Source organism: Strix uralensis, chromosome 2 (genome assembly GCF_047716275.1).
Source record: "Strix uralensis isolate ZFMK-TIS-50842 chromosome 2, bStrUra1, whole genome shotgun sequence".
Taxonomy (NCBI): Eukaryota; Metazoa; Chordata; class Aves; order Strigiformes; family Strigidae; genus Strix; species Strix uralensis.
Window position 1 is genome coordinate 24,521,080 of NC_133973.1, and position 13,915 is coordinate 24,534,994.

Consider the following 13,915-nt stretch of genomic DNA (forward strand, 5'->3'; position numbering starts at 1 on the left):
TTGAAATGGAATGAAACAGGCTTTTAGTGTCTCCTTTACATGCAGCTCACTATGCGTTTTCCAAGAGCACATTTGAGTTTTTACGCTTTCTGGCAACTGTAAATTTTACTCTTGCTGACAGCAGCAGTAAATGCTTTATGCAGAACAAAATCAACTCTGTGAAAAGTTGAACTCTGTTTTCTTGCTCCATAAAATATCTCTTGGTGCTAATGCAAACAGAAAGCTTCTTTGCTCTCAGGGAGAGGTGAGGGGAAGAGAGGTGCTAGCTTCTTGTAGCCTGCATGCTACTGCTTTTAGTGGCATTTTGCAGGCAATAAAAATGTTATTTTTCTTTGCAAAGTGTACTTTTGCTTTACTTTAAAAAAAAAATCTAATGCACTTGTGAAGTAAAAGCTGCTCACAACAGATCTAACACGTTTGAAAACTCCATTAGATACTTTTCTGTACATACTAAACTCTCTGCATGCTTAAAGTTAACAAATGATGTCACTGGGACTTGTATGTGTATGCTTATGTGCTTTCCCTCACAAGACCATTAAGCACATGCTAATATTAAGCCCTTGCTCCTCTGTAGGTTTTTTGATGGAACAGGGCTAAACTGCTTAGGTTTCTGAAGTACAGATGAAGTCCTTGGGGACTGATGTTACTTCAGCCGAAATCAGTTACAGAATTCCTTTACACTTTGTACAGGAGAAAGACATTGTCCTCTTTTGGATATATTTGACCGCTGTCATGATCACAAAGAAAGAATGTTCACTGATTTTGGTGGAAGTGATGGAATGAAAGGGGCAATAGTAATCATACCATTAAAATAAGAAAGAATAATAGAATCACAGAATCATCTAGGTTGGAAAAAACCTTGAAGATCATCCAGTCCAACCATTAACCCAACACTGACAGTTCCCAACTACACCAGATCCCTCAGCGCTATGTCAATCCGACTCTTAAACACCTCCAGGGATGGGGACTCCACCACTGCCCTGGGAAGCCTATTTCAATGCCTAACAACCCGTTCTGTAAAGAAATGATTTCTAATATCTAGTCTAAACCTTCCCTGGCGCAACTTGAGGCCATTCCCTCTTGTCCTATCGCTTGTTACTTGGTTAAAAAGACTCATCCCCAGCTCTCTGCAACCTCCTTTCAGGTAGTTGTAGAGGGCGATGAGGTCTCCCCTCAGCCTCCTCTTCTCCAGACTAAACAACCCCAGTTCCCTCAGCCGCTCCTCGTACGACATGTGATCCACACCCTTCACCAGCTTCGTTGCCCTTCTCTGGACACGCTCGAGTAATTCAATGTCCTTTTTGTAGTGAGGGGCCCAAAACTGAACACAGTCATCGAGGTGCGGCCTCACCAGTGCCAAGTACAGGGGTAAGATCACTTCCCTGTCCCTGCTGGCCACGCTATTTCTGATACAGGCCAGGATGCCATTGGCCTTCTTGGCCACCTGGGCACACTGCTGGCTCATGTTCAGCCGGCTGTCAATCAACGCCCCCAGGTCCCTCTCTGACTGGCAGCTCTCCAGCCACTCCTCCCCAAGCCTGTAGCGCTGCTGGAGGTTGTTGTGGCCAAAGGGCAGCACCCGGCATTTGGCCTTATTGAAGCTCATACAGTTGGCCTTATCCCATCACTGAAGCCTGTCCAGATCTCTCTGCAGAGCCTCCCTACCCTCGAGCAGATCAACACTCCCACCCAACTTGGTGTCATCTGCAAACTTACTGAGGGTGCACTTGATCCCCTCATCTAGATCATCAATAAAGAGGTTAAACAGGAGTGGCCCCAAAACCGAGCCCTGGGGGACACCACTCATGACTGGGGTTGAAGGGGCTGAATGCAGAATACAAACATGATCACACTTCAAAAACTAGACCTGGTCTTATACTTTACATTATACTTGGCCATAAATGCCCAAATATTTAAATGTATAAATGCTTAAGTTTTAAATTTTTATTTTGGGGCAGGAAACACTAAACAAAAAGAGGTAAAAATTATACATACATATTTGGCACTTTACAGGTTCAACCATAATTAATGCCCTTCATAAACGTTTAATGAAAAATGAATTTATGTCACTTAGTGAAATTTATTTGTGTTTGCATTTTCAATCTTTCTAGATTTTTTGGTTTCCATATTGCTGAAAGGCATAAAAATTTCTCAAATTTATTCAAGCTGCTAGAAAAGAAATGCACACAGAACATTAAGTAGTTGCTCAAATGTTGCTGAGCAGTAAAATACTATGATAAAGTGGCATCTTGCTGTGTCTCTATTACTTCTTCAGCACTAAAATTAATTTATGATCAGTCATCAATTCATTTACATGTCGTTTTATGCTAAATCCATCGTTGCTGATGAATGCATATCCCTAGATCCATTAAGCTAGAGTAAAGTCTGTGCTTTATAATATGACCCTGCTAATTGTTGCATTACCATTTTTATGAGATACAAAAAGTAGCAGTTTCCTATTTTCTGAACACATATTTAATCCATGAAACACATTCTTCCTATTAAATTCAATCTGTCTAACTGCTTATAAAATAGAATCTTTTGCTATAGGTATCCCTAAGCAAATCAATATAAACATTGAACACTGCCATGGTAAAATATGGCTTATGAAAATGATTTTGTGTAATTTTCAAGAATTATTCCATTTGTGCTCAGACACAATGAATGAACAACTTCTACCATACAGACAGTGATCAGTGATTCTTTTAATCAAGACCAAAACATGCCAAATAAGGGATTTTCTTTCTTGCCAACCTATGGAGATGGTTATAATTTCAGATCTATATAATACTATTGAGAAAAAAAAATGTTATCCATTTGCAGTGGTACTGTTTACAAGAGTATCTCTCTACTTACATCAGTTCGTATTAGTTAGGTAGAAAAGGGCTTGTTCTATTTTCCATGCTAGTTAATGGGTGTATCTCTTATTTCTCCCCTCAGTCAAAATGCACCAGGACTGAAGATGTAACAGCTCTCACTACCAGCTTCACTGGTGGTGCTGAGGGAGGAGAAGATAAGGAGAGGGCAAAGAAAACCCCCAAACCATAATACTTTGTTCTGACAAAACCTAGTGTTGTTCTCAGTGATTTCAGTGAGAAGCAAATTAATTTCTTATACAGTAATCATATGCAATTAATTAAATCTATTAAATTAGAATAATATAAGACTCTTACTGACCATTCTTGCCATAACTCTGCACAGCAATTCATTATAAAGGCAAACATAAGCAGAAGAAAAATCATATTTCATTGTGTCTCTGAAAGCAAAAATAACCCTAAATAATTGTGAATTGAAAGTCAAGTGAGCAGAAGTTTTACATCTGCTTTTCAGTTCTTTCTTTTTTATTTTTTTTTTTAAATCAGAATCAGTAACTCAGTATCCTAACAAACCGTGCTGGGAATGAAGCAAAACTTTGCCTTTAATTTCATATTTCATCCCACAAACATTCAAATATAAACCTCCCTCATTGAGTTTTCTTTGCAATATCTGGAAAATGTTAAGATATAGTTACTGTGCACTCCTCCTTTCTTTCACTTTATTATACATGTCAACTTTATGTCTCTGCCACCTGCAAAGAGGAAAGCTTAATAGCGCAGATTAAACCCTTGTCTGAATCTTCAGTTAGCTGTAACTAAAACTCAAGGGCCTGGAAGACAACCTGACTTTTAAACAGTTTAAAGGAGCAACACTGTGGTTTCAGAAGAATTTAGCAGTTTGAGCTCGGCTCACACAGTGCCAAGTGTTTCCCCTCAGAGAATCCCACATTTGGCATTGGATGAAAACCTTGGTCTCAACTCAGCCATAAAGAACAAAGTACCATTTCACTCTGAGAGTGGGTATTTTCAACTCATTGCTGAGGCATGCTAATAGTACATGGTGAGGAAACTTGCCCTGATCACTGTACAGCAATTCTGTTCAGACGAAATCTGGACCAAGGGATGTCAATTTAGATTTCTCACAAACACTGAACTCACAGGGCATGCTTCAAAATGAACAGAAATATTGCTTGATCTGAATCAGCTGTACTCATTTGCCTCCAGTTTTTAATATCATGTTTAAAGAAGTGGAAACATGGTATATAAATTCCTAGGAAAACGTTGGTTTAAGTCGCCAAAAGCCCTGTGAAAGAAGTAGCTTATGTATTCTCAGAGCAAGAATAAACAATTTAGTTATTCTACAATATTCTAAAAGCAATCCAATTCAAGAATGAGAAACATCTTAGAAACAATGAATGAAATTTTTTATATACGCTTCTTAACCCCAGCAAATGCAGCCTGGAAGTGTCAACAGAAAGATACATAAAAATTAAAGCTGTCTTTTGAAACAATTCGCCCAAGCATAATAAGCAATTTCCTTCCACCCCTAGAAAAAAAGAAGCCCAAAACAAGCCCTCAGAAAATCAAGGTTTTACCCGGTAAATGACGAAAACAAAAGTAGTTTTTTTATTCAGAGACTTTGACATTTTACAGATCATTTAGACTACCACTGTGGCTGTATTTTTGTAAGGCTATAGTTGCATAGTTGTTCTAAGTCAATCTAAGTGTTGGCTATATGCTATAGGGGCAGTTTGCTTCCCTTCCAGCTGCACATTCCCTTCCTGCAGCACTGGAAAACACCTTGCTATGCAGTGAATCAGAGGAAGGAACAGATCCAGCTAGTAATTAAACAAGAAAAAGCAAAAGACAAAACCTTAATTTTCAGCTGGATGAGGTCACATCAAGACAGTGGTGAAAATGAGTGGGAGTGCATTTGGATCACCTTAAGCGCACTCCCAGTCTACATTACCAGATCTGACCAATTTCTTCCAAAAAAATACACCAGGAATTTTTTAACACTTCAATAATTAAATATTTAACACTCCAATAATTAAACAAGATTTATAACTATTAGAACAAGCTTGAATGTTATTCATAAAAGGATAAATTGTATTAAGCACAGAAGTCTATGAATTGGAACAGAAATGCAGCTATTCCTTACTTTGCGCTAGGTAGGGTGGTCCAAAATATTAGGTGAAAATGCAAATGGGAAAAACATTAATTTTCTGATTTACAGATATATCAACATTGACATATTAATACACACCAAATGGAAAATATATAGCCACCTGATTTTTTTTTTATTTATTTCCGTATTACCAGTGCAAAACCCTTACTGCATTCCTAATGGAGAGGTTTCTGAGCCATTAGTGAGATATGCAGAAATATGCAGAATTATAGCCTGAAGGAGATTACACTAGAAATTCAAACGAAGTGACTTAACATACTCATGCGCTAATAAGTTAACCTTCTCAATTCAAGGATTTAAACTTTAACTCTACAGCCTTCAGTTGGATCTGGATTTAAAATCACAGCAGCTGAGATACAATTCTTAAATCTTAATTAGATTGGCAAGCAGTCTGGCCCTAGGGTGAAGGAAAACCTGGAAAGTGGGATTAAGCTACAAACTATTTAATTCAACAAGGGAAAAGGAAGAAAATTATAGGTATTGATGCTCCATCACTGTCATATTCCTAGAGTGTCTTCAGAACAGCAATGTTTAAGTAAGGGTGCAAAATCCTTGGAATTTCAAAGGTCCAGAACAATGAGATGAAATTCAGTGGCACTATGGTAGTAAATTGTACTGAGCATGTCTCCCAGGTGTCCCTTAACGTACCACTAACAATCACTGTATTTCCACTGAGGCCAAAGACTGAAGAAGCACCCACTAGCTCTTATGAGCTCTGGGAACCATGCACATTTGGGTGTCCAGTACAGCTGTACATTATGGATACAGTATATTATATAGAGGCCCAAGTTCAACCTAAAGGGAAATATATTGATGTTTACAGAAAGTAGATTATGTCCATATAAAATCTGTACTTTTCAAAAAGTGTCTTTTGCTGCCTACTTTTCATCAAAAGCAATTTTATTCCTTCAGAGTCTGTGCGTTAGTCTAGCATGCCTTTCTAGGTCCCTTTTGATGATTCCTGTTGTAACTTTCCAAGGCAATGCAAAGGGCGAGAAGCAGTGAAGGAAGAAGTGTCAGAATAATTAAATATCTTCACTGAAAGGGAACAATTACTAAATTCAGCAATACAAAGTAGGTTCAAAATACACATTTTCCTACATAAATGTTGTATTTACTCTACAAATAAATGTTGTGCTGATCTAACTACACTTATTCTGAAGTCTTTTAACTTCCCTGTGTTCATCTGTGAAAGCATTTACCCAGCAAAATATCTAAAAGTGCTTTAAGATAACATTTTTATGCTGCTCCTGATTTGTGAAATATATATTCCTAAGCCTAGGTCTTCCCCCTCCTTTTTATGTAACTGGCTTGCTTCTCCAGTAGAGTGAACTTTTCATGAAAGCTAGGATATAATTGAGTTTTCTTTCAAGTCTTTAAAGCTTTTTAAAATTCATGAAATTTCTTATCATTTTGCAGCAAAGCAAAGTATTTTCAAATCCTTCTTTAACTTTAGTGTTCAATATTAACACATTTTAAATGTTACAGAAATAGAGTGGAATAAATTTTCACTTAGAAAGTGTTTGACTGATGATGTATTTTACTGTTAGGAACAAGTTGGTGTCTCTGTTAACTGTGTTTGGTTACCTGTCACAGAGCTGTCCAGATTGTCCATACTGGAGCCTGGAGTATGCTCTAGACCTCTTAGCGGCCTACTGATTTCTACAGTTTCTTCTTCAATATCATCCTCATCATCATCATCATCTGGAACATCTGTTTCCAAATCTGAAATAAGGTTTCCAGATACATATCCTAGGGGTGGAACTGGAGCCTGAGGAGGTTGTGTATTGCTTTGGATGTGCCTACAGAAACAAGGAGGAAAACATCATCAGAATGGATGAGACTTTGTACCCCATGGTCAGTAGAACATAAGTCTTTCAATAAGTCCTGAAGTAGATTTACAAAACGTGTTTGTTAGGTCAAACTCAAGAAAAGTCAGTTCAGTTATTCACCATAGCTTTTAGTACCAGAGTACCCACACACTTTCCAGTCTTAAATATACTTCTCCTCCTGTAAGATGGGGAAGGTCAAGATTGTCCTTTTACAGAGGAGGAATGATGCACACAGAGGCTATATATATCAAGTAGGAAGCCCACGGAAAAGCACAATTCTGAATCCCAACCTAGCATATAACTGTCTCACCCAATATTCCACTTTGCAAATCACATGTTGAGCCAAAATTAAATTTCACTTCTGCTTAAACAGACTCAAGTGTCCTCAAGGAGAAGTCACCCAAAGAGAAGGAAATGCCCAGTAGGACAGAGAACTTTTAGAGTTCAATGAATCCATTACTGGCAAGACCTTTTTATTTTGCTTTATTCCCAGTAGTTTAGTTGAGTTAATTGCAGCAGTATTAGGGCATGCATGTGTGAAATTACTGCATGCAGCAATCACAATTAAAAAAAAGAAAAACAAAGATAAAAACCACCGACAGGATAGCTAAATGGCCAAAGGCAAGCACGGGACTCAGAATTTCATTTGTGTGGCCTCTTAGAGGCTAGAGAGGAAAAGAACAACCATCAGGTTTCAATGCAATGCTCTCCACAGCACTACAGGTACACAGCAAGCTGTGCCAGGGGATGCAGGCATGACTGGCCTCGGCATAAGAGCATGTACCATGCATAAAATTGCTGACTTAGGCATGTGGGAATCCTTGGGTGGCTGTACATGAGGTGCCGTGACCTGATTCAAACTGGCAGCGCTCTGGACGGGATCCAGGATTCTGCTGGTCTCTTGCTTGGACAGCATAACAGAAAAAATTACAACTGTCACCTGTGGTTTCCTAGCTCTAATATATTTTTGATGAAAACTTTGTGCTGTATTATTGCCTACACTTGATAAGTGCAGTAATTCTCTTTATTCAAACAGCTTTTTCTTTTTCATAATGTAATTCTATCGGATCTGAGAATGTCACAGTAAATGTTATGTACCACTGGAATCTCTCTCCACCTTGGTGTAGGTTTTAAATTATTGCTTATTCTGAAGATTATTTGCAGAGGAAATGCTTCCCTTCTGATATACAACCTCTTTTTGATTAGTAGTTCTTGAATACTTTTCTGTCTGGACATCAGGTTCTTAGCTATGCAGTGTTCAAAACACTGTGCTAAAGGGCACTACCATCTAACTAACCCTCAATAAACAGTGTGATTAGCTCCCAATCAAGCAAAATACTTAAGTATATGCTTAATGTTAAGCATGTCATAGAACAATTGAAGTCAATTTCTCATGTACTTGTAGTTAGTTAAGCATATACTTAAGTGATTTGCTGGATCTAGGCCATAATGATTATGTACTTTTCCAGTAATCTCTAATGTGCTCTTTCTTAAATTTCTAGTTGTCTGGTCTCTATATTTCTCTTCTGTTACTCCTACAGTAACCTACCTGGCAGGTCTCACCTTGTTTTGTTTGCCCCTGCCCCTACAATGGACAGATTAACTTTGTGAAAAGATAACTAAGAACTCTTCCTTCCCACTTAAGACAATGAAGGACTTTCCAGTGACTTTGAACAGCATTTGCTGAACAGCATGTATGAACAGCATGTATGAACAGTATCTAGGCAAGCATTATCAAAGCATTAAACAATTCCATGTCACAACTACTGCAAAAATCATTTGTACTTGCAACCCTCAATATCTACCCCAACACCTGCTCTAAAGTCCTAGTATGAAAATAGTTTATCTCCTCTATATTTTTTTTCAGAGTTTCATGCTCAATTACTGTGACCTAACACAACAGTGACGTTAAAATCTGTGTATTCCTAAGCACATTATGAAAGTTCCCAATCAACTTTAATTTTTCCAAAAGAGAGCAAGACCTTTCCTGTCAGCTGCGTCAAGCTTTGCTACAGAGTCCTAGTATGATACCTGGTCCCAGACTGGCACCCATGGTTTGTAGGGCATAGAAAGGGTAACAGCTGCAAAATACAGCAGCAACTGACTGTACAGACAGGGTATGCATCTGTGTGCTGGCTCAGAAATCAGCTACCTTCAACAGGCCAGGTCTAGCTGCTGCCTGGGATTTGGGTCTGTCCCACGGGCAGGCCGAGGTCGGTGCTTGGCAGCGTGGCACTGCAACAGGACCAAAGTACCCTGTTGATTGCGTGCAGATTGCAGACAAGCCTCGAGGCTTCGACAGTGTCCAGGGAAAACAGCTGGCTTTGATTTGGCACTGCCTGCCTACCTGCCTGATCTATTTATGGTAGCTCAAGCTGAATAACTTTGTGGCTTTATTTACCAGCGAAGAAAGGCTGCTCCTCCGCTGGCAGCATGCCATTCAGTAACTAGCTCTGCTCCTCTCCTCCGAGATTTGCAGGCTTTGTCTGGATAGAAAAGTTGTAAAAGGACAACTGCCACTTAGGGAACATCCAGAAAGCAACTGACCTTCACCACTTCCCCAGCCTGGTGCAGTTGACAAGTTCTTTTTCAGTCTCTGAAGAGATTGCTTCTGTTTGTTTTGCAGGGGAAATGTTACTGTGGTATTTGCTTGCTCTTCCTTTAAATAGGCATAAAGCACTCTAAAACACTAGATCCATTTTGTAAATACTAACAACTTCCTTCCTGCCACTTATGGTTTTTTCCCTATGAATCAGAAATCTTCATGGTATTTCAAACTACAGTCAGAGATGCAAATGCTTCATTCTCATGTGACACAAGGTAAAAGCTGCTACATTTCTATTTCAAGTGACTAGCATTAGTTTTAATCAGGAATTTAGAACCTCAGTATTTTTGAAAATCCTAAAAAATCTTTTGCTAGCCTGAACAGAGAGTACTCTGAGCTGCATAAAAGTTGTCAGTAGGTGGGTGTTAACTATTTAGTTGAATATATGTAAAACTCCAGAAGAATATTTTTACATGTCTTTAGTCAAGATTTAACATAGTATCAAGCACTATGGTTTAAAAAGCAGCTACTAATGTTTAAGACTTTCACACTGTAGATACAGTTTTGCTATTTCTTCTTCCATTTTACTGCTTTGGAAACATTACTGAAATGTTGTTGAACACAGTTGATATTTATGTCATCAAGGAATAAATTATTATCATGCTTTCATTTCCCAGACCACAGGTGCCCCCTTCAAACATTACCATGTCTGCTTTGCTATATCAAACTGGTAAGCCCTTGTTAATTCATCAAGGTGGGCTTGAAGCATTGGCTGCATCTCCTCTCGTGGAGAAGGCGTGAGGGTTGCAGTTGACTGTTGCCCAAAGGAGATCGCAGGTGATGAAGCTACTCCTCGGACAGGAGGTGTGGGAACACGATCATCGTCTTCTTCAAGCTCATCCTCCATGCCCTGATGTAGGTAGGTCTGAACTGGCAAAGGCGGACACCAACCATCACTGTCATATCTAAAATAAAAAAGAAGAAAATAGTATATATTGAATCTCATCTCTGCCGTGAGTATACAGGGTATACAGGATTTCTGCTACAGTTTGAACCCTCACAAGCAGTGGGAGTTTTAACATTTATTGAAAATAGGGTCATAATTGTTTAAATTCTCCTTACTGAGTCTTTAATTTTTCCCACAACAGCTAAGCAACTTGAACAAGATGTGCAACAAAAAAATTACTGATCCATTATCATATTTGTTAATGGTGATAATCAACATAATCAACAACAAAAATGAACTAACTCACTGGATCATTAACCTAGGAGAACGCATGAAGATTGACCCAGACATGAAAATAGCAGCATTCTTAAAAGGCAGAGCGAGATTTACGTAGTTGCACTTATGCCCTTCCTTACTTCCATTCTTCCCTTTATTTGTCTATAAACTTACTATTTGTTTTTATTTTGTAGCTTAAACAAAAAGCTACACTTTCCACATAAATTCTGGTCTTTTCACACTGCATATAGGTATCTGCTATGATGTGTAATACATTCGTGTCACCGCAGCGCTGACCCTAAGCATATGCTATGTCACAGCACCAGCTGATAAGAGACATTAGCATACATGTTGACAGCTCTGCCAGCACCCCACCTCCTACCCAATTTTTACTGGGACTTACCTAGACAGTGCTAAATTTCTGAATAGTTTCAACATACCTCCCCAAAGTAGATTAAAAGATTAACAACTACCAATATTCTTCAATACCAAATTCCCTCTCTTCACATATAAGAGATGTTCTGATAGGTTTTTGTGGTTCAATTTTTAGTCTTATATCAAAGGTGTACATCTGATCAGGACTAGAAGTAGAAGCTTTATATTCTATTCCCACTGCTTATGCAAGCTTTGCCAGCAATTCAATCTTTTTCTGTCTCTGTCCTCATCACAGAACCTTTCAGTTCAGTGCTGTATTACGGTATCATCCCAGGACCCTGTCCCTTAGAGACACCAGCATCACTCAAGACACATAAGCCCTGGTGACTGTGGTCATTCCCTGTACATTATTTCCCCTGACTAATTCCCTAATCTGAACACAACTTCAGTTGTGCACAGCTCTGCTGACAATCACACCACTCAAATCTCAACACTGTCTACTCTACCCATCTTCAAAACATCCAGTCAGCCTGCAGTCCCTTGAGCATCTGAACACATTTATTCTTAACTCCCAGTGTATTCTAAAATACCTCAGGATAGACAGCTCTTTTCAAAAGGCAACCAGACAACCAAAAGCTCTCACAGCTCCTTCACTGTCAAACCATCTCACATTCTAAAGGCCATTCCCCAAGCATCTTCTAAGTCACTTTATCTTCTTTCCGCCTTCAGGAACTGCTGACAAGGTACACCTCTTTTTTCTGCAATGCATTGCGTTACACAGTTAATTTCTCAAACCGGTTTAAAAATACTCCTTCAAGGCTTCTGATTTGGAAGGAAGGAATTACCAGTTTCCGAGAGAAAAATGAATCACTGACAATTTTCTCAAGTGTGAAGCTGGGTTACAAAAAGGCTGGAAACACTGAGACAGAGAAGTTTCAAAACCTGTATTATGAACAGAACATTTACTTTAAGCAAAACCCAAAGATTTCTAAAATTAACTAAACTACTTTTTCCTTATTCAAAAGTCTGTAGTCTTTATTTAAAAGATCCAGGATAGCTAAAATAACCTGACTTAATCATCCAAAAGTCTGCGGAAGATCTGTCTTGTAATTAAGGCCGGTATCACTTTAAATCTATATCTAGATAAAACCACATATAGATACACAAACATACGTACGTGTACAGAGGTGCAAATAAATGCTGCATCTTAACACTTGTCATTTAGGTGCTTTTGAGTGAATGATCATTACCATTTTCATAACACAGAGGTTTAAGAAAATGTTATCTGATACATATTCAATTCCTTATGAGACAAATTAAGATATGACTAGTTCTATTTGTCTTTCATTGCAATATTCACTCATGACATTGCCACCCAAGTCTGAAGGGACCATCCTAACTCATGCTGCTAAAAATGTACAGTGCAACAGCTCTGTCACTTACTTTTACTCTCTCAACCTCATGCTTTGGTGTAATGGCTTCTTCTTTAAAAGGGACAGGGCAGAAGGATACTCCCTAGTGACTTTTCAGTAATGTATAAATGAGCTTTGGATGTCCTCACCTTTTGACCTTATTTGCTTCAAATCCCAAAATGTTCAGTTTGATAGTAAAAAGATTTCTTAGTAAAAAGATTCTGCTCAAGTACTGTATCTTTATCTAGATTTTGTTTGAAATGGAAAGGAGCTTAAGCCTGAAGTTCAGCACATTGAGATTCAAGACTTCAGGTACAAGAACTTTTATCTTCATAATGTAAGATGTCTGAAAAGCCACCAGTTCAAGCCTGCATTTTACCAAAAAAAAATCTGCAAGAAAAAGCTAGCAAACCTAACAGACTACATAGTAACTACACCTCATATAAATGATAGTTATTGAAACTTCTGGAACCAGCATAGTGAATATCGGCTGCATCCATGTTCTTTTAGGTTTTCCGACTAAATACAACTTGGTGAAAATGCAACCTTTTTCAAGTACTTCTTATTAAAATCTAAGCACCTTAACTTTATTAGGGACCTCTGATTGTAATTTCATGATAATTAAGTCCCTAATAAGTTCTGGTTAACAACCACGACTCTCTATTTTTCTAATAATTTTTATTCTATTCTCAGCACTTTTATGCTATAGTAATTTTTTGCTATTAAAAAGCTTGGTTCATTACATTGATACATTTTTTTCTTCAACATAAAAAAATAGAGGTGCTACATAAGGGGCACGTTCTATAACAATTCTCTTTCATTACACACATTGTTGCAACAAAGAAAGCTTCCCCCTCTAGGCCTTGCCAGAAAAGATTTTTTGATGTAAGAGGTATTATCTTCCTTACTTTATCTAGCGACAGAAAATGGCTATCAAATATATTGACACCCAGCAGCTAATATTCCATTTTAAGGTGTAATCAATAATAAGAAATAAAAATAACCAATGATAACAATATGAAGATGGCCTTTATTGGGGTTGGCTCAAGACTGTGCATATTATTGGTGAAAAATATAAACAGATAATAATAAATAAATAAAAGGCATTTCCTTATTGTCAAGATTATTAGATAAAACCAAGCAAAAGCATCTTCTCTGAAAAGAGAAGGAAAGGGAACATGCTTGATTGGGAGCTATTACAGGAAAAGACAGACTTCAAAAACTGCAGTATATACAAAAATTAAGGAATACAACAAGGAACAAGCACAGAGTTTGTAGAAGACCACAAAAAATGGGGAAGTTTCACAGGATACAGCTTGCTAGGAAAACAACAGTTTAAACAGACTTTCTGCAAAGGTTAAATAGGAATTTAAGACATCCCAAAAGCTACCACATTTTATGAAATGGCTGCTTGGATTAACACGTTCACCTTTCCTTATGTGTGTTGCAGTTCATGGGAAAATGGAGGTGAATGCACCTCAGTTCTTCTGGGGAGAAGATGGTAGAGAGAACTAATAGTATATTT

At 38.1% G+C, this 13,915-nt stretch overlaps 1 protein-coding gene across 9 annotated transcripts in view; it reads right to left on the reverse strand.

Moving 5' to 3' along the window:
* Positions 1 to 13,915, reverse strand: part of ROBO2 (roundabout guidance receptor 2) — a 474,011-nt gene that overhangs the window by 29,657 nt on the left and 430,439 nt on the right. For all 9 annotated transcript variants that reach the window (XM_074857947.1, XM_074857925.1, XM_074857932.1 and 6 more), the window contains 2 exons: positions 10,086 to 10,346; positions 6,592 to 6,806 (listed from right to left, as the gene is read on the reverse strand). In XM_074857947.1, the coding sequence (XP_074714048.1) occupies positions 6,592 to 6,806; positions 10,086 to 10,346 (476 nt within the window). The remainder of the gene's footprint in view (positions 1 to 6,591; positions 6,807 to 10,085; positions 10,347 to 13,915) is intronic.